Here is a 20,869-nt window from a genome sequence, read left to right as displayed (position 1 = left end):
CTAATTAGTACCTGCTTCTGTAAGAGACTGCTATATGTTGTGTCAGGGCTTTACTCAGGGTCTCACTACCTGGGGAGGCAGGCAGAAGGCTTGTTATGACACACTGTGATTTACTGTCTGTAAGTATTGTGCATGTGCCTATGTTTGTGGTAGGGACATTAGGTCCTACCACTCTAAGGGAGGGAATCTGTATTGTTTAGTTAGTGCCCAGATTTGCAACAATTTATTTTTATGTTTTATATTTTCTGTACTGCACAACAAAACTAACTTCAGCTAGATTGCACAAAAACCCTGGACTGTGTGTTTGAAAGTGCCCAACTACCCCAGGAGAGGGCACTCCTCCCTTGTTCTTTTCACAGTACGCAAACCAATGTGACATTTCATATAAATATAATTACTTACGCCACTACAGTTACTGTAACAATTACGTTTAGGCACCACCTGAATACAAATTGGCTTACATCTGTATATATGTGTAAACTTTTACTGCTTATATTGTCTGCCTTTAATATTTATGTCAGAAGAGTCAAGGTTCTGGAATTTTTAGATCCAGCTTGGGGCCATGGGTATAAGCTGAGACATAAAGGAAACAGGGAGGCTTGATGCTACTTGCTTTTTACAGGAGATTAAGCACACTAATGACACACAGTAACCACAGACTGGTGATATAAAAAGATACTGAAATGGGACTAGTAACCATAGGCCACTGGCCTGGGTGGCCTCCCACCTGGTGAACAACAAAATCCAACCAGGCCAGAGACATGCTCCAGCAACAAGGGCCCCAGAACTCAAAGCAGCATAGTACTGGCAAAACAGAACCAGAATCCAAATTAGGAATCAGAATCTTATGTAACCAGGGAAGAGGTTGAGGAAGCTATATCCCTGGTACGGATCTGATGCAACACCTGGCCCTAGAATCCAAATGAGAAACTCGGAACAGCAGACCAGGTAAAACAGTACTGGGCACCTGAGTGCACAGATCACAGCTCAACCCTGAAATCCAGGCCTGGAACCAGCACCCTATTTTGACAGCCGAAGACAATACACACAGTACTGGGAAACCAATAAGTATCAACAAGAGATATGCCGTTTAACCTGAGTGAACCGCAGAGCAATGCTTGAGAGCACAGTCCAGGGAAGTAGTCAGCCCGGACGTAGAATGGGATCCATGCAGATGGTATGCAGTGAGTACAGCAGCAGATGGAATGGACCGCAGGTACACAGGCCATGCTGATGGTGAGATGACTGTGAGCAAGTCTGTATGCAACGTTGAAGCCGCAGCGCTGGTGGATGGTAACTCAGTAACAATGCCGGCTGCGTGGGAGCCATGGCGCTGATAGATGAAATAAGTTAAGCAGCAGGTGATAATCCAGGTAACAGCAGCAGGACACGAAGAAGCAGAGTAGTCACTGGAGAATAATCACATCATACACTGGAGACTAGAACGATCCTTGGAAAGGAACACAGTTGGTCAGGCAATAAGCTGATCCCTGAGGCTGGTTAATAAAGGGAGCGGTGTCAGGTCATTGGTCTGGCTGACCAGGTGATCAGCCAGATGAAAGATAATCACTGAGTAAGTTCAGGGAAGCTTGGCTACGGCAATGAATTAATGTTTAACCTTGTAAGGGTGGCTAAGACCACGATTTGTGACAAGAAGTAAACCTTTGTTTAGCATTACTGTGGCTTCGAGTGCACTGATCTACCATATTAAAGGCAGCTCCTTACATCAGTATGAGCAAGGTTATATAGATGTGCCATCTTGATGTGATAATCTAGGACCCTTCCCATAAAACTTGCCACGGATGTTCAGAAATGGATGCTTGATGTCACAATACAATGGCGTGCTACACTTATGTGACATCTTTGATGATTTCCATAATCATAAATTACATTTATGACCTCATTATATAAAATAATAATAATAATAATAATAATAATAATAATTATTATTATTATTTGCTTGATACTTCATATTCCTGCTGACACCAACAGCAGTCTAAACTCATATATTACTCTTTGTCTTACAAAACTCATGACTAGTTATGGGGGTCATTCTGACCCGTTCGCTCGCTGCGTTTTAACGCAGCAGAGCGAACGGGTCCCTGCTGTGCATGTGCCGGCGCCATAGTGCACCGGCGCATACCAGACGGCCGAAGGCCGTAGCAGGGATGCGATCGCCTCTGCCTGATTGACAGGCACAGGCGATCACTGGGTGGGAGGGGGCGGAACTGCTGCGTTTGGCCGCCGTTTCGTGGGTTTGGTCCGGCCAACGCAGGCGTGGCCGGACCGAACGAGGGCAGGCCGCAGCGGCTGCGTGATGTCACACACAGCCACTGCGAGCTGGGGAGCGATGAGTAGCTCCCGGCCAGTACGCTAAAGCTGCGCTGGCCGGGAGCTACTCTTGAAGTGCAAAGGCATCGCCGCTGTGCGATGACTTTGCACTTCTTCGGGGGAAGGGGGGGCGGACTGACATGCGGGGCGGGATAGTCCTGTGCTGGGCGTCCCCCCGCATGTCAGGAAAGAAGATCATAGCTGTGCTAAATTTAGCACAGCTACGATCAACTCGGAATGACCCCCTATGTCTTCTTTGGGGCTTTAAGAGATGGAATGGAAAATTCTTACATGTAGTTTATTTATTTCCAACAATTTGATGACAAATCTATAATCATTGCTGATATGGTGCTACCTCCACTAAATTACATATTAAACTAACCTTAATGGAGCTCTTCCTAGATTTAACTCCAGTATTCTAGCTTTATATAAATATCAGTTCTCAAGTAGTAAGATATTACCCTAACCCCCTACCTTATAGGCATACGGAAGGGCGGTTTCTCGTGCCCGGAACCCCCTGTTCCAATAACGATGCCAGCGGTGTGTGTGTGTGTGAGCGCACGCATTCATTACCGCAGATAGAGAATCTGGTAAGTGGCATAGGGGGTGATGTATCAAAAATGTGATAAGCTTCGAAAAAAATGTTGTCACTTATCGAGTCTTTTTCATGACTTTTTCAGGTTTTTTTTTCTTCGATGTATTTTATTTTTTTAGCGAAAATGTAATTACGATAAAAGACCAAAAATGTGATAATTATCACAATCGACTTTTCGGTCATTTTTATCGCATTTCGAAAAAATTAAATGAAGTATGCACGCTCTGTTTTTAGAGCCGGACATGCACAGTAAGTTACTTGGTGGCATTCAGCATACCTGACCTACAGCAATAAAGGATAGCTAGTTTACTATGGGTACACTTATTAGAAAACTGAAAGGGGAGAAAACATTTACAAAGACAATTCAATTTGTTATTCTAATGACTGTTATAAACATGTTACTAAGATGAAATTCAACTGGCCTTTAGTAGTATGTGCTGTTTACTTCCAACAGAACTATTAAGAGTCTCACAAACAAACATCTACAGTAATACAATAGGCAGTATTCAATTCTTCTAACCCCCTTCCACACCTGTTTTGATTCTGCTGACCTGCGTGGTATAATCATTTCAGCTCGCTACCCCCAGGTAGCCCAACCTTTTATGCAGCTAAACCTGATTACTATGGGTGCAATATGCGCGATAATGGGGATCACTTTGGAAAGGAGATTGGGCGTGATATATCATTTGAATACCTCCCAATAAGTGTAATAGTAAACTTAACAATTACTGACTGCCATTACATTCTATAAGGTCATTGTCTGTCCAGTAAATTTCATATGTGTGATTTATATACAGATGGAGCCTCCCTGATCGTTGCTGTTTCTCTGCCTAAACAGAGGATAAGTCACACCTAAGGGATAGCAAAGGTTGTTCAGTTGTTGCACGGACAGGCGTGTTGAGGCATGACTTCATACGCAGCATGCAATAAACATCTTCACCACTGGATGGCTAATGCTCCACTAATCCAGTACTATAGAGCGAATAGTGGTGGATTGATCTAAAAGTTCTGTCAAATGGTCAGTGATGACTGTAATGTTACTGTACACACAGACCAATGGTCAGACGGAGAAAGTCAATTTACAAAAAAGAACCCAATAAATCAATCAATAAAAAGTATACAGATGCAAGCAAACGTGTAAAAGCATGGGTCCATTGACGTTAGGGTTATGTGAGCATCCTGTAGACTAATCAATAAATAAAAAAAGTTTATATAGACGCAAATGAACGTGTTAAACCAATGGTCCATTGACGTTAGGCATACAGTACTGTATGTGAGAGTCCCAAGTTTCATAGCCAATACAGCAAAACCCATAGGAAGGGATCACTGCTTACATTTACACATGAGCTTGTGTCTATCACCAAGCGTCGTGGCCAAGCGGTGAAGTGTCCTGCGCCCCATGCTCAGAGTCCTGGGTTCAATTCCCAAGTGTCTTGACACTTTTTATTAATAATTTTTTTTATAACATTCATATATTTAAGAACCTTACATTCAATAGAATTATGCACACAGGAAAAAACCTGTTTCCATAACTAACTGTTGGGGCGTCAGACACGCAAATCCATAGCACAGTACTGTACTGTTTAATGTACATTCACTCTGGCCCTCTCTAGTCCTTTTCTCCAACCAAAGTGACTGTAGTGTCTTCATTACATAGTAGCCCTTCATTTACATTCAGTACTGTGTTGGCAATTTGACTGTAAACTAGCCTCTTTGTCTGAAAAGATCAGTCTCTCTGGGGAGGTGGAAGGGTGAGGGGGAAGTGGGGATTAACCAGCAGAGTTCAGAGACGCTGACGAAAATATTAATTCTCTGTTGGGACCCAAAAAAAGAAACTAATAAATCAATAAATAAAAATAGTGTATACAGAAACAAACGAACGCGTTAAAGCAATGGTCCATTGACGTTTGGTTTATGTGAGCTATTAAATTCAATTCAATTAAAATGGGCTTAAGACTTAATATCTCTGGTTCTGGGGGTACAATCGGCTCAGAACTGTGTTGGTATGGAAGGCTAACGGCAAGCGTCGGAACCCATGGTGGGTCTGAATTAACGTGTCCATTATAGTCTATGGGAAAATGGATCCATTTTGCATCCTGATATCTCCGGTTCTGGGTGTCCCAGAGACTCAAGACCAGTACCATACCAAAGAGGAGACTCCTGGTTTTCGGAGCAGATCAACCACTAGTTTATGTGACACTGCAAAGGGAAACAGCAAGCAACCGTGTGTTGGGTCCCCTCTAGTTGTCCGCCCAGCTTGCACTGGGTGCAGGGTTTCTGGCTAGATAAAAAATACTGTACAGATATGTTAAGCACTATGTTTTGGCATCCAGGAACTTAGGGAGGAACTTTTATTTCTCCCCATTATACTTATAAAGATAACACTTGCTGCTGTAGCCTTTAGAGCAGAGTATGTTACAAGCTGTTCGTGCTATTTAGTACTCAAATAGAAAATACTATACAGAGACGCTAAGCACAGTGATTTGGCATCAAAACTTAGGGAGGAGCTTATATCTCTCCCCATTATACTTAGAAAGGTAACACTTGCCACTATAGCCATTACAGCAGAGTACGTTACAAGCTGTTCATGCTGTTTAGTACTCAAATAGAAAATACTGTACAGAGATGCTAAGCAAGGTGATTTGGCATCCAGAAACTTAGGGGGAGCTTTTGTCTCTCCCCATTATACTTAGAAAGATAACATTTTGCCACTGTAGCCATTACAGCAGAGTACGTTACATGCTGTTCATGCTGTTTAGTACTCAAATACAAAATACTGTACAGAGATGCTAAGCACGGTGATTTGGCATCCAGGAACTTAGGGAAGAGCTTTTATCTCTCTCCATTATACTTAATACTATGGGATTTGGACACTCACATATCCCTAACATCAATAGACCATACCTGCAACACTTTTGTTTGCGTATGTATACACCACTATTTTTATTTGTTGATTTGTCTACGGGACTTGGACGTTCACATATTCCTAACATCAATGGACTATACTGTGGCTTTATCACGTTCGTTTGAGTCTGTATATAGTATATATACTGTACTATTTGCGTCTGTACTGTGTACACTGTAATATACTGTATGACATACTGTTGCATATTGTAGAGTAATGAGACGCACCAGTAAAGTAGTTCTTACGCTGTAGTTCAGTATTGTATTTTAATGGAGACCATACGCATGCGCAGTGGTGATTTTTAAAAGTGACATCTGGTGGATAATCGCAGGTATTACACTCAAAGGTAACACTCTGTGCACCTCCCTACGACTAGGCAATCCTCTTTGCGCCCAGGCACGCTGCGTATGCCTGTTCGCGACTAACGCCTCAGCCAGCAAAGATAATGGAGGCTCCATCTGTATATATATATATATATATATATATATATATAAGTCCATATATTGCCGGCACTCACTTCTCAAATGCAGCATGCCCTGGTGCAGCACAATCAGATTCACAGCTCCATATAAGAAACGGCACTCAGAGTTGACATTGTCAGCAAAACACAAAACTGTATTGTGGTCGAGTACTTTCGGGGACAGCACCCCGACCTAGGACCTTACAGCAGAAAAGACAGATGATCTGTCTATTCTGCTGTAAGGTCCTGAGGACGGGGTGCTGTCCCCGAAAGTACTCGACCACAATACAGTTTTGTGTTTTGCTGACAATGTCAACTCTGAGTGCCGTTTCTTATATGGAGCTATATATATATATATATATATATATATATATATATATTATATATACACACACACACACACACACACACACAAGTTTGAGTCCGCGCATACACCAAACAGTCCCAGGTGTTGTGTTACAGCATGCAGTGCAAGCTCATCCACTCCAGCCAGGAGACATGAAATTCTGAAAAGTTGCAAGTAAGGAGAGCGCACTCGTGAATGAATAATAAATTAACTTTACTAATGTAAAATATCCACATACATGTGAGTTTAAAAAAGTACAATTAGCCAGCTCCACAATAACGATCACTCAGGCACAGCGTTGTCCAAACAGTGATGTCTTCAAAAACGGAGCTTGCTGCCAGCCTGGTAACTCAGCGGTTTGACGTTCAGCCGTCTACATTAGTTAGGCAAGCCCAACGGGTTTTGTCATCAAGGGACTTCATCAGGAGGTGTTATTATTAATTCTCAAGTGTGCTCTCCTTGCTTGCAACTTTTCAGAATATATATATATATATATATTTGTTGAACTGTTTGTTGCGATATAACAAGAATTTGCTTGTTTCATTATAAAATTTATAATGCTAATCACATTCAGGTCATAATCTGGATTTAATATGTCTTTTGTGTTCCTTTTACGCTGACTGGGAATGAGGTCATTAGCATGTACAGTATATGTGGGAGGCTATTCTTCACCTTATATTATGCATTTATTTTACAGTATATTCTATAACTACTGATAATTGATGGAAATAAATAATGAGAAAACAACTACTTCAATTACTCATTTTAATATTGGGAAACCGTTTATTATATTAAATAATAAAACTCATTCTGTTTGCAATTATATTCCAGGAATTTTTGTCACGCTGCATTCACTTAACAATTGAAATATTGTTCTTGAAAGATTCCTATGTAGAGTTTCTCAGGACCAGCTTGTTTAGGACACCCCCAGCTGTGATATAATTGCAGATATTCTGTGTATATGACGTACTACAAGCATTTCAGTCAAGTGTTCTAGTGTTTGAGTGACACTTGTTTCCGCCTCTTGCAGAGAAAGACAGGGCTGCGAAGTCCGAGCCATCATGTGAAGTTATCCTGAAAGCTGCAAGTGAAACGGATCCTGTGGAAAGAAGTTGGGCCCTGAGCCGGGTGTGTGGCTTTTACCAGCGGTTTTGTACTGAAGTGGACCGCACATCAGAGATTTGCATCAAGGCCACGGCAGGACAGTGCCATCTGAAGCTGCAGGAGTGCAGTAAGCCTGAAACTTTAAAACAGCAAAAATACTGAGTAAACCTCTAGAATAGGATTGCCTAGAATGCCTGTGACTGTATAGACTAGGTTTCTGTGCCTTCAGTAAATATGAGAGTGCTTTCAGTCTCTGGGGAAAACTCATTTTTACACTTTATGAACACAAAATAAAATATGGTAATTACACGTACAGGACTCAGGGAATTCGATTAGCCTTGTTAATTAAATCAAATCTATTCAATTAGACCTCATTTTTCTCACCTGTTAAAATAATCTGTTTTGGGACGTTAAGACATAGAATCTAGGATAAATTCCTGGACCTATGTGTTAACACTGCTATTGTGTCCGAAAACAGGCTACAGTATTTATCAGGGATTTGTTTTCTGGTCTGTCGAGAATAAATCTCTGTTAGGTGAAGCCTGCAGGCTGCCTTTGGGGACTAATTGAATAGTCCCGGGGAACCAATTAGCATGCATTAAAATACAACGGCTAATTGAACTCTGGGAGTGCAGTGAGAAGTTCCTTTTCTTCTATTGACTTTCCATGGTACAGTATATTTATGCAATATACAGGGCCATATGTAGAATTAACACCCTATATAAGTAACTACAGGTTGAGTATCCCATATCCAAATATTCCAAAATACGGAATATTCCGAAATACGGACTTTTTTTGAGTGAGAGTGAGATAGTGAAACCTTTGTTTTTTGATGGCTCAATGTACACAAACTTTGTTTAATACACAAAGTTATTAAAACTATTGTATTAAATGACCTTCAGGCTCTGTGTATAAGGTGTATATGAAACATAAATTAATTGTGTGAATGTAGACACACTTTGTTCAATGCACAAAGTTACAAAAAATATTGGCTAAAATTACCTTCCGGCTATGTGTATAAGGTGTATATGTAACAAAAATGCATTCTGTGCTTAGATTTAGGTCCTATCACCATGATATCTCATTATGGTATGCAATTATTCCAAAATACGGAAAAATCCGATATCCAAAATACCTCTTGTCCCAAGCATTTTGGATAAGGGATACTCAACCTGTAGTTAGTAGTTACCAGCCCGTCAAATGTGCGCGCCCGAATGGAGCAACACTTGAATTTCTCTGCCAGGCACCACCTAGTGGCTGTCGGCACACAAAACACTTGAATATCCCCCCCCCCATGGAGGTGAGGAGCAGCGTTGGCTTTTTATTATATAGGACTGTGCATCCAACATGCCCTCTTTATCTAACCAACGCAAACACAGAATGACTATATAGTCAAAAACAAAAGGAAAGTTGGAGCAAATTGGAAGGTGTTATGCCGCTTGCCGATGCGCAGTTCCGCGGGTCGGTATCGCAAGCCTAGATAGACTGTGCAGGCAAGTCAATCTTGACTATCTAGTGTACTATCTAGAACAAAGTATAATCCAAATTGGCATTTAGTCAAAGTATAGTGAAAATCAAAAGTACAGATAGTCAAAATCGGTGCTTCTGGGCTCTGGAGGAATTCAAGGGAAATCACACAGTCAAAATCAGGCATAGCAAGGATCTCACCGTGTGTGTGCACCTTTAGTCAGAAAATATCTTGTCTGCATTTCACAAAGCATACATCTCCCAATGCTCCCATGATACTCATCTAGCAGCTCTCCATCTTTGTGGGGGTATTTCCTGCTGTCATCTGGTTTTTGTTTTTGGCAGAGTTGGAGAATGACACAGATTACTTGAACACCTCACCTGATGATGAAAGTCCATGTGAGTACATTGTACCTTTAGGCATCACCTTAACATTATATGTTAAAAAAATAACCATCTGGTATCTGACACAATGATCTGTTAAAAATAAAGAAGCAAAGCCAGAGTTTAATTGTTTATTCCAAAAATAGCCATTGTTAGGATAAGACATGTTCATCTGACTGTATGTGGGAATCAGGATTTACCCCGTATGAATAGTTTATCTTAAGATTAGTTTAGTTGTAACTTTAGCAATATCTCCAGGCCTTCCTTAGAATGTGTTTAGAGGTCAGGACTGTGTTTTCGTCCATCACGCGGAAATGTGTAGTTTGCCATTTTGCTTCCATAGTGTTTAGGTAGAATTCTGCACGCTGAGGGCATACTTCAACAGCCATTTGCAATCTGTAATGTCAGTGAAGTATCAAGGAGATTAATTGCCCTCTTTAGGGAACTTTGGGGTTACATGTGTTGAAATAAAAGAATAATTGAAATATAGATTAATTACTGAGCTTTTTCTATCATCAGTGATCTGTGGGCAGACCATGTCATCCATAGCCAATACGACAGAACCCAAAGGTCGCATTGTTGGAGGAAGCATGACATCACCAGGTTCTTGGCCATGGCTGGTCAACATTCGTCTTAATGGTGAACTTATGTGTGGAGGAGTCCTGCTAGGAGATACGTGGGTCTTAACAGCTGCTCATTGCTTCAATGGGTATGGAACAAATTACCTTTATCTTGGGTCTATTACATGGTCACTAGAAATATTTACTGATTCTGTAAGATTGCACACCTTGTCTTGTGTTAGCTCAGTGTGTTTGACTTATTGCCTTGAAAACATTTTCCAGTAGATTGCTTTACCAATAGGCAAAATGAGACACTTGCTCTGCATAGTATTACTTCAAAGCAGCTTTCAGCATTACTTCTGTTATTTACCTTTATGTACATCCCCAAATTCCTCAGTTCTGTACAAACAGGGAGACAAACTTAACACAAGATGATACTAAAAGAGGAACATACAAGGAATGTTAGGCCCAGATTTATCAAGCCTTGGAGAGTGATAAATAGCACAGTGATAAAGTACCAACCAATCAGCTCCCAACTGTCATTTTTCAAACACAGCCTGTGACGTGGAAGTTAGGAGCTGATTGGTTGGTACTTTATCACTGTGCTATTTATCACTCTCCAAGGCTTGATAAATGGGGGTCTTTTATGAGAGGATTATGCTTTCTACACCTGTGTCCTTGAACAATAGAAAAACTGCTGCCATGCTACTGTTTATCTCCTCGAGAATCATCTATCATGGATCAGAAACCTGCTCTCTTTTTTCTTTCAAATATTTTCATGAAATTTGTTTTGGTGTCATTGCTCTAGTGGGGGACCCTAATGCATACCCTCCAATTGTACCTTTTTGGCCAGAACAGTACCGTTTTTGTATGGTTTCTACTGGCCAAAAAGGGCTTTGTACCGGGTTTTGGCATCTCCCAATCCTATTCATTCCTATGGGAGTGTCGCTGGGCCATGCCCCCTTTACCCAAATTTGTACCTGTTTTCGGCACAGCAGTGTTGGAGGGTATGCTAATGTGGTTATAGTGGCAACAACATTGTAGTAAAAAAGTAGAACAATTGGATAAGACTATTTTTTGCATGAGCAATAAAGCTCAAGAGACAAAGCAAACAGAATAGCTTTTGTGATTACATACTACAACAGATAATCACACATTATAGAAATCATCAGGAGATATTGGGGGGATACATGTGGCATATGGTTAAATGATTTCCCCTTTTTTCCTATGAAAAAGGAACACTATGTAGACAAAGTGATTGGACACCCCCGCATAAGCAAAATGCTGTGCTACTGCAGCAGTCACATGTTTGTAAAGGTATAAAACAGGTAGTGGAGCACTGATTAGATCATTTGCTAATGAAATGGCATGACAAAAGGAGCTAACCGAGTTTAAAAAGGAGATCATCGTAGACTGCTCGGTATGAGTTTGAGAAGCACTGCAGATGTTAGGAAGGTTCCTAAATCCACTGTGCCTTTTGTTCTTAATGCGTGGAAGAAGATTGGTCATTATAGGAATGCACATCACCCTGGAAGACCACCCAAACTGCAACCCAGGGACCTGACAGTGCTAACCATGGAGCTGCAAAAGAACAGGGGTTGTCTCATACATACCACTGCATACAAGTTCCAAATAGCCACTAATGTACAGGTTTTGATAAGAAGACTTCAAAGGGAGGCCCATCTACTTGGATAATATGGGTGAGCAGCTGCTCAAAAACCTGTAATCACAGAGAAGAATGCAGCACAGCGCTTATGATGGTGTAGAGAGTGCAAAACTGGATAGTGGAACAATGGCAGCGGGTGGAGTGACAAATTATGATTTACACTTTTCAGACCAAATGGACGTTTAGGTTTGGTGATTGCCAGGAGAACGTCCGATGCCGGAGTGTACAGTACCTACAATAAAGCATGGAGGTGGTGGCATTATGCTTTGGGCTGTTGCATGGTCACATTAACTCTGAGAAGTATAGAGATGTTCTCGATAACTTTGTGCTCCCTACATTGTGGCACTTTTATGGAAACAACAAATGTTTTTATCAGGACGACAATGCCACTTGTCATGTTTCCAGGGCGACGCTTGACTGGTAAACAGAAAATCCGGTAACCTGGATGGACTGGTCAGCTCATAGTCCACATATTAACCCCATTGAGAACTTCTGGGACGAATTGAAGTGACAGGTGCGTCCTAAGCCGACTTGGCATTCTTAAGTGACACATTGGTCACTGTACTTAAGGCGAATGGCAAAACATACTGCCTGCTATTGTCCAGGTGTCTGCAGTAATCCAGCACATGGTGTACTGATGTCAATAAAATCTCATTGATCTATTTGCTGTCAGTGTCCAATCACTTTTGTCCACATAGCGTATATCTATGACCAACTATCTCACTACAATTAATGTTTTATGTTATGGTAGGTTATAGCTTCTTCAACCAAAACATATTGATAGAAGGAAATACAACAGACCAGGGCTATATTAAGGGCCACAATGGCCTGGAGCTGTAAATCATCAATGGCCTATTGTGAGAAGCGGAGGAGGGGTGACCAGTGCCATGAGGGTGTGACTAGTGCCATGTGAGTGAGGCCAGTGCCATGTGGGTGTGGCCAGTGCCATGTGGGTGTGCACATCATTTTGGGAGGAAAATCGAAATACAATTTTAATACTTATGATTGATGCCCATTTGTGTGGATAGTTGGGTAACTGTTCATCATCACACAATTATGATGCTAGGCCTAGGGCCAGACTGCCCATCTGGCACTTCTGGCATATGCCAGAAGGGCCGATGGTCTGGTGGGCTGGGCCGGTCACTCCCCCACCCGCAGTGCCTGTTTCAAATGAAAGATGGGAGCATGCTGCAAGTCCACGCCCCCGTGACTTGTGTGCACAGGTGTGCCAGGGCCGAAAATTATCTCCAGTCCATCTCTGGCTGGGCCTATTTTATATGGAAGCCTGGAGCTGTTATCCCACCTCCCATTGTTGATCTAGCCCTTCACAGACAGAAGGGGTAATCTAAAGAAATGTTTCTTAATTTGAACTATAGATAAGCATCTGGCTCAGTGCAGCAAGCAGCAGTAGATGGCAGAATTATTCCATCTAAGAAAAAATGTGGTTATTATTATTATTATTATTATATTACTAACAGTGCATGGGATCAGAATTACATTTGTGCTTATATTGTAAGTTTTTAGTACAAACCTGCCATCAAAGGGGGTCATTCCGACCCGTTCGCACGCTACAATTTCTCGCAGCCGTGCAATACGTGTCTGAACTGCGCATGCGCGTGGGCGGCAATGCGCAGGTGCATCGGTCGCAGGCGACGGCTGTCGCCACGGATCGACAGACCTTACGAAAAAGCCGTTTGCAGCGGCGAACACAAGAAGATTGACAGGCAGAAGGTGGACCTGGGCGGCAACTCACCGTTTTCGAGGAGTGTCCGGAAAAACGCAGGCGTGCCCAGCCGTTGAAGAGGAGGGTTCCTGACGTCAGCTCCAAGCCAGATCATCGCAGTGGGTGAGTAAGTCCTGAGCTGTGCAGAGACTGCACAAACTTTTTGTTTGGGCAGCTCTCTGCACAAGCGATCGCTCCCCTGCACAGCCCTAACCCCCTCCACTGTAAGCGGCAATTACCTGGTCGCAGCAGTGCAAAAAATAGCCTGTGTGCAACCAGGTCGGAATGACCCCCAAGTCTTGTACCTATCTCCCACAAATACAAGTCCCATTATGGTATGCAAGGAAACTATCCCTGAGAGATTTTTTTGATGAACCTTCTAGCACTGACAAAGGTTAATAAGAGCAGCGCTCAGAGTTGGCTGCATATGCACCTTTGCCATAGCAATAACTGCAGGCAATAAAAAGCATACTTACATCTTTATGTTGTGTCAGATGCCCAAAAAAGGGGCGTAGTTTCAAAAAGAAAGGGGCGTGGTCACACAATAGTAATAATGCCCACAGTAGTAGCACCTCGTAATACACAATGCCCACAGCAGTAGGGCCCTTTTACAATGCCCACAGTAGTAGTGCTCCTTATGCAATGTCCACTGTACTGGTAGTGCCCCTTATATAGAGCCCATAGTAGTGGTGCCCCTTATGCAATGCCCAGGTAGTAGTGCCCCTTATGTCCCCTGGAGTGATTCCCCTTATGAAGTGCCCCCTTTACAATGCCCTCATTAGTAGTGCCCCCATTAGTAATGCCCCTGTGTAGTATTGCCCCCAGTAGTAATGTCGCCTGTAGTAATGCCCCCAGTCGTTTAACCCATGTAGTTTGCCCCAAGCAGTAATGCCCCTGTAGTTATGCCCCCCTGTAGTTTGCCCCCTTGTAGTTTAGCCCCCTGTAGTTTAGCCACCCTATAGTAATGCCCCCAATAGTTTAGCCCCCAGTAGTAATGCCCCTCTGTAGTTATGCCCCCAGTAGTGATGCACCCCTGTGGTTATGCCCCAGTAGTAATGCGCCCCTGTAGTTATGCCACCAGTAGTAATGCGCCCCATGTAGTTTGCCCCAAGTAGTAATGCCCCCTTGTAGTTTGCCCCCTTGTAGTATAGCCCCCAGTAGATTGCACCCAGTGGTTAGCCCCCTGTAGCTTGCTCCCAGTAGTTTGCTCCCAGTAGATTGCCATGAGTAGTTAGCTCCCCTGTAGTTTGCCCCCTGTGGTTATCCCCCTGTAGCTTGCCCCCTGTGGTTATCCCCCTGTAGCTTGCCCCCTGTGGTTATCCCCCTGTAGCTTGCCCCCTGTGGTTATCCCCCTGTAACTTGTCCCCTGTGGTTATCCCCCCTGTAGCTTGCCCCCTGTGGTTATCCTCCTGTCGCTTGCCCCCTGTAGATTGCCCCCAGTGGTTAGCCCCCAGTAGCCGCGCTGCTAATACAGTCACACATGTTTAAAAAAAAAAAAAAACACCATACTTACCAAGCTCAGCTCCCGCGTCCGACCGATGTGATCCTCCTGGCGTCCGGCTCCCCAGCACTACGAGAGAGACGTCATGACGTCTCTTTCAAAGCGCGCACTGACAAAGTCGGGAGCCGGAAGCTGGAGCTCAGTAGTGAGCTCCTGCCGCCGGCTTCCACTGTGCAGGGAGAGCCGGGCTCCGCTGGTAACACAATCTCAGCAGGCGCCCGGCATCTCCCTGTGCGGCGCCGGCACACATCGGGTGAGGTGAGCTGGAGGAGGCGGAACTGCGTTCCGTCTCCAAGTGGAACTGACGGAACGCAGTTCCGCTCCGTTCCAGCTCACTTTAACCCCTGGACATGTGTGTTAGTTATATGTTGTGTACAGATAAAATAATGTGCTGAGATACACAAGAGAGAATAATGTACAATATTATTAAAAGTGTTAATTTGTATTACAAAAAAAAATCATCTAATTGTTTTTTATCTCTTCAAAAATTAATTGGAAATTACAATTAAGTCATGCTAATTAATTTAATTGCTCTAATATGGACGTGATGCTAATAGAGCCGTGATGCTAATGAAAGAAGTACTATTAGCTGGGAGTAAATTGCAAGGAGCCATATAGCAGCCATTTAGAGAGTGTTGCTGATAGGTTGTAATATACACACTAACTGAAAGCCATATCTGGGTGTGGGTCCAAGTCGAATTGAAATATACAAGCTTTTGGTAATTATGTGAGCGTTACTGTGTTACCTGTAGTCGGCCATCCCTTTCCCGCTCCATTCATATACATGGCATGTGCCCTGTACTCTGCAGAACACCTAAGTGTTTCTGTTAGTGCACTGTGATGGGGATCAGTACTAAATGCCGCCGGCCGGAATCCCGGCGGTCGAAATACAGACGCCGGAATCCCGACCACACAATCCCGACAGGGGTGGCGAGCGGAACGCAGCCCCTTGCGGGCTCGCTTCGCTCGCCACGCTGCGGGCACGGTGCCTCGCTACGCTCGGCACACTATTAGATTCTCCCTCTATGGGTGTCGTGGACACCCACGGAGGAAGAATATGTCGGGATTGTGGCGGTCGGGATTCCGGCGTCGGGATTTCGACCGCCGGGATTCCGGCCGGCGGCATCTTGACCGCATCCCTTGCCATGATCTGGCCAGCACGTACTAAGGGGATATATCAACTGATTTTATTATATGTGGAAATTTTTAAAGCTCCTTTATAAATTCTTAGAATGCAGCTAGAAACATTCTTACTCACAGAAGTTCAAGAGTGAAGCCGGATACACACAGGATCAATATGGGAATGATTTTGGGATGATCACCTAGTGTGTATGGGTGATTTGCACAACACTGCGTTTGCATGCAACGTCATCCAGTTGGCCATGCTGCACGGTCAACCGCACAATTTGGCATGTGACCTAGTGTATTCTAATAAAAGCCAGAAAGATATATTGTTCCGCCGTTTATTAAATCATGTAGTGTGTACCGGCGAGCAGGCTCAAGGAAAATTGGCCCTTATATCGGCCCGATTGTGTACCCGGCATTAGGTCCAAAATTAATTCCATTGAAAGTGTTAGCTAATACTTAGTTAGCAGTCTAATAGGAATATCTTCACTCCACTTGCCCTGTGCAAAAGTCTGCGCCTCTGCAAAAATGCTGTTTTACATGCGCCTGCTGCAGCTGTTCCATTGTAAATATTTAAATGTTGTGCTACATTTGTAGTTGCCTCTGCTACTGCTTTACTTCTGCTGCACCTTGCTTACTCAGCAGTCAGGAATGGTATTTAATATTCATTGAGCTGTACTATATTGCAGCTGATCTCATTTGTTAAGCAGGTTCCAAGAATATGTACTATCTATGACCGGCATTCCCAACCACGGTCCTCAAGGCACACCAGCAGTGCAGGTTTTAGTGATATCCAGGCTTCAGCACAAATGGTTAAATCAAAATAACTGGGGCAGGGGCGTAACTAGAACTTAGAAGGCCCCATAGCAAAATCTGGAAGCTTCCCCTCCACACCACTTCCTGCCATTGTCACTACAATGCCCCTTAGGAGAGCAGGTGAGAGAGAGTGAGGGGAGTGGGAGAGAGACGAGTGTGTCAGGGAGAGAGAGAGAGAGAGAGAGAGAGAGAGAGGGGAGCAAGAAAGAGAGGGAGAGAGAGAGGGGAAAGAGAGAGAGAGTTTTTCATGGAAATTCAGGGAATAAGAGAAAGAGAGAAAGGAGCAAGAGAGAGGGTGTCGGGGAGAAAGAGAAAAAGGGGTGAGAGGGGAAGAGAGAGAGAGGGCATCAGGGAGAGAGAGAGAGAGAGTGTCATAGGGAGAGAGAGTGTCAGGGAGGGAGGGTTAAAGAGAGGGAGAGAATGAGAGTGTCAGGGAGAGAGAGAATGAGAGAGAGAAAGTCAGGGAGAGAGAGACACACTATCAGGGAGGATAAGACAGTGCCAGGGAGAGAGACAGTATCAGAGAGCGAGAGAGAGGGAAGAAGAAAGAAACAGTGCCAGGGAGAGAGATAGTGTCAGGGCTGGACAGAGAGACAACGTCAGGAAAGATAGATAGAGAGGGGTAGACAGAAAGTGTCAGGGGAAGAGGGAGACAGACACAGTATAAGGGAGAGAGAGTGTCAGGGGGAGAGAGTGAGAGAGAGATAGTATCAGGGAGGAAGAGAAGCAGGGAGAGAGACAGTGTCAATGAGAGAGATAATGTCAGAGAATTAGAGAGAGGGAGAGACAGTGTCAGAGAGAGGGAGAGAGACACTGTCAGAGAGAGAGGGAGAGACAGTTACAGAGAGTGTCGGAGACAGTGTCAAGAAGGGAGTGAGGGAGAGGCAGAAAGTGTCAGGGAGAGAGAGCGTAGCAGGATAGAAAGTGTGAGGGAGACAGCGAAGGTAGAGAGAGAGGGGGGATTGAGCAGGAGATACATTACCTGCTACAGCTGATGAGGCGGGGCTTTATGGTATTAGGCCCCGCCCCCTAAATCCCTGCGAATCGCAGCACTGCACTGTTCTGCTGCTGGTGCTGCTCGGAGCCTGCCAGAGAGGACGGGCCCCCACCCCCATGCCACATCCTCTGTGACTCCAAGGGGGTGTTATCAGTGGCGGACATTTATCCCGTGGGGTGGTGAAGGGGGAGTGACGGACAACAGAGGTACCCAGTGGCAGGGTGCAGGGGGGAAGCAGCGGGCCCTGGGAGCTGCCCAGGCCCCATAGCAGCTGCATCCCCTGCACACTCGGTAGTTACGCCACTGAACTGAGGTACTAATTAAGTCACCTGTGTTCAAACCTGGATATCACTAAAACCAGGACTGTTAGTGTGCCTTGAGGACTGATGTTGGGAATGCCTGATCTATGATCATGTTATGACAGCAGCGAGTTGATGTTTGAGCTTCAAAAACAAGTCAGATTCTTTCTCTCCCACCTCTGATAAAAAAGTATATTTCTCTGACGTCCTAGTGGATGCTGGGAACTCCGTAAGGACCATGGGGAATAGCGGCTCCGCAGGAGACTGGGCACAAAAGTAAAGCTTTAGGACTACCTGGTGTGCACTGGCCCCTCCCCCTATGACCCTCCTCCAAGCCTCAGTTAGATTTTTGTGCCCGACCGAGAAGGGTGCACACTAGGGGCTCTCCTGAGCTTCTTAGTGAAAGTTTAGTTTTAGGTTTTATATTTTCAGTGAGACCTGCTGGCAACAGGCTCACTGCATCGAGGGACTAAGGGGAGAAGAAGCGAACTCACCTGCGTGCAGAGTGGATTGGGCTTCTTAGGCTACTGGACACCATTAGCTCCAGAGGGACCGAACACAGGCCCAGCCTCGGAGTCCGGTCCCAGAGCCGCGCCGCCGGCCCCCTTACAGAGCCAGAAGCAAGAAGAGGTCCGGAAAATCGGCGGCAGAAGACATCCTGTCTTCACCAAGGTAGCGCACAGCACTGCAGCTGTGCGCCATTGCTCCTCAGCACACTTCACACTCCGGTCACTGAGGGTGCAGGGCGCTAGGGGGGGGCGCCCTGAGCAGCAATAAAAACACCTTGGCTGGCGAAAATACATCTCTCACAGCTCAGTTGGAGGGAAGCTCCCTGGCTCTCCCCTGCAGTTACTACACTACAGAAAGGGGTTAAAAAAGAGAGGGGGGCACTAATTAGGCGCAGTATAACAATACAGCAGCTATAAGGGGAAAAACACTTATATAAGGTTATCCCTGTATATATATAGCGCTCTGGTGTGTGCTGGCATACTCTCCCTCTGTCTCCCCAAAGGGCTAGTGGGGTCCTGTCCTCTATCAGAGCATTCCCTGTGTGTGTGCTGTGTGTCGGTACGTTGTGTCGACATGTATGAGGAGGAAAATGATGTGGAGGCGGAGAAATTGCCTGTAACAGAGATGTCACCCCCTAGGGAGTCGACACCTGAGTGGATGAGCTTATGGAAGGAATATGTGACAGTGTCAGCTCTTTACAAAAGATTGATGACATGAGACAGCCGGCGACTCAGCCTGTGCCTGTCCAGGTGTCTCAAAAGCCATCAGGGGCTCTAAAACGCCCGTTACCGCAGATGGCAGATACAGACGCCGACACGGATACTAACTCCAGTGTCGACGATTAAGAGACGAATGTGACTTCCAGTAGGGCCACACGTTACATGATTGAGGCTATGGAAAATGTTTTTACACATTTCTGATAATACCAGTACCACTAAAAAGGGTATTATGTTGGGTGAGAAAAAACTGCCTGTAGTTTTTCCTGCATCTGAGAAATTAAATGAAGTGTGTGATGATGCGTGGGTTTCCCCCGATAAAAACTGTTAATTCCTAAAAAGTTATTAGCATCATACCCCTTCCCGCCAGAGGATAGGGCACGTTGGGAAACACCCCCTAGGGTGAATAAAGCGCTCACACGCTTGTCTAAACAGGTGGCACTACCGTCCCCGGATACGGCCGCCCTTAAGGAACCTGCTGATAGAAAGCAGTAAAATGTATATACATTCACACGGGTGTGATACTGCGACCAGCAATCGCCTCAGCCTGGATGTGCAGTGCTGGGGTGGCTTGGTCGGATTCCCTGACTAACAATATTGATACCCTAGATAGGGACAATATATTACTGACTATAGAGCATTTAAAAGATGCATTTCTATATATGCGTGATGCACAGAGGGATATTTGCCGACTGGCATCAAGAGTAAGTGCGCTGTCCATTTCTGCCAGAAGAGGGTTATGGACAAGACAGTGGTCAGGTGATGCTGATTCCAAAAGGCATATGGAGGTATCGCCTTATAAAAGGGAGGAGTTATTTGGGGTAGGTCTAACAGACCTGGTGGCCACGGCAACGGCTGGGAAATCCACATTTTTACCCCAGGTAGCCTCTCAACATAAGAAGTCCTTTGGGCCCCATAAGGGCAAGCGGGCAAAAGGCTCCTCATTTCTGCCCCATGGCAGAGGGAGAGGAAAAAGGCTGCAGCAAACAGCCAGTTCCCAGGAACAGAAGCCCTCTCCCGTTTTCTGCAAGTCCTCAGCATGACGCTGGGGCTTTGCAAGCGGACTCAGGCACGGTGGGGGCCCGTCTCAAAAATTTCAGCGTGCAGTGGGCTCACTCACAGGTGGACCCCTGGATCCTTCAGGTGGTATCTCAGGGGTACAAATTGGAATTCGAGACGTCTCCCCTTCGCCGTTTCCTAAAGTCTGCTTTACCGACGTCTCCCTCCGACAGGGAGGCGGTATGGGAAGCCATTCACAAGCTGTATTCCCAGCAGGTGATAATCAAGGTACCCCTCCTACAACAGGGAAAGGGGTATTATTCCACGCTGTTTGTGGTACCGAAGCCAGACGGCTCGGTGAGACC

The 20,869-nt window shown here is 44.8% G+C and overlaps 1 protein-coding gene across 1 annotated transcript in view; it reads left to right on the top strand.

Annotated features, from left to right (window-relative positions):
• PRSS56 (serine protease 56) overlaps positions 1-20,869 on the top strand; it is a 240,669-nt gene that overhangs the window by 115,140 nt on the left and 104,660 nt on the right. Inside the window, exons 4-6 of the mRNA XM_063919643.1 lie at positions 7,668-7,868; positions 9,554-9,607; positions 10,112-10,301. Coding sequence (XP_063775713.1) covers positions 7,668-7,868; positions 9,554-9,607; positions 10,112-10,301 — 445 coding nt within the window. The remainder of the gene's footprint in view (positions 1-7,667; positions 7,869-9,553; positions 9,608-10,111; positions 10,302-20,869) is intronic.

This window comes from Pseudophryne corroboree, chromosome 4 (assembly GCF_028390025.1).
Source record: "Pseudophryne corroboree isolate aPseCor3 chromosome 4, aPseCor3.hap2, whole genome shotgun sequence".
Lineage (NCBI taxonomy): Eukaryota > Metazoa > Chordata > Amphibia > Anura > Myobatrachidae > Pseudophryne > Pseudophryne corroboree.
Note: the sequence above shows the minus strand (reverse complement) of the source record. Positions and strands in the feature narration are given on the sequence as shown.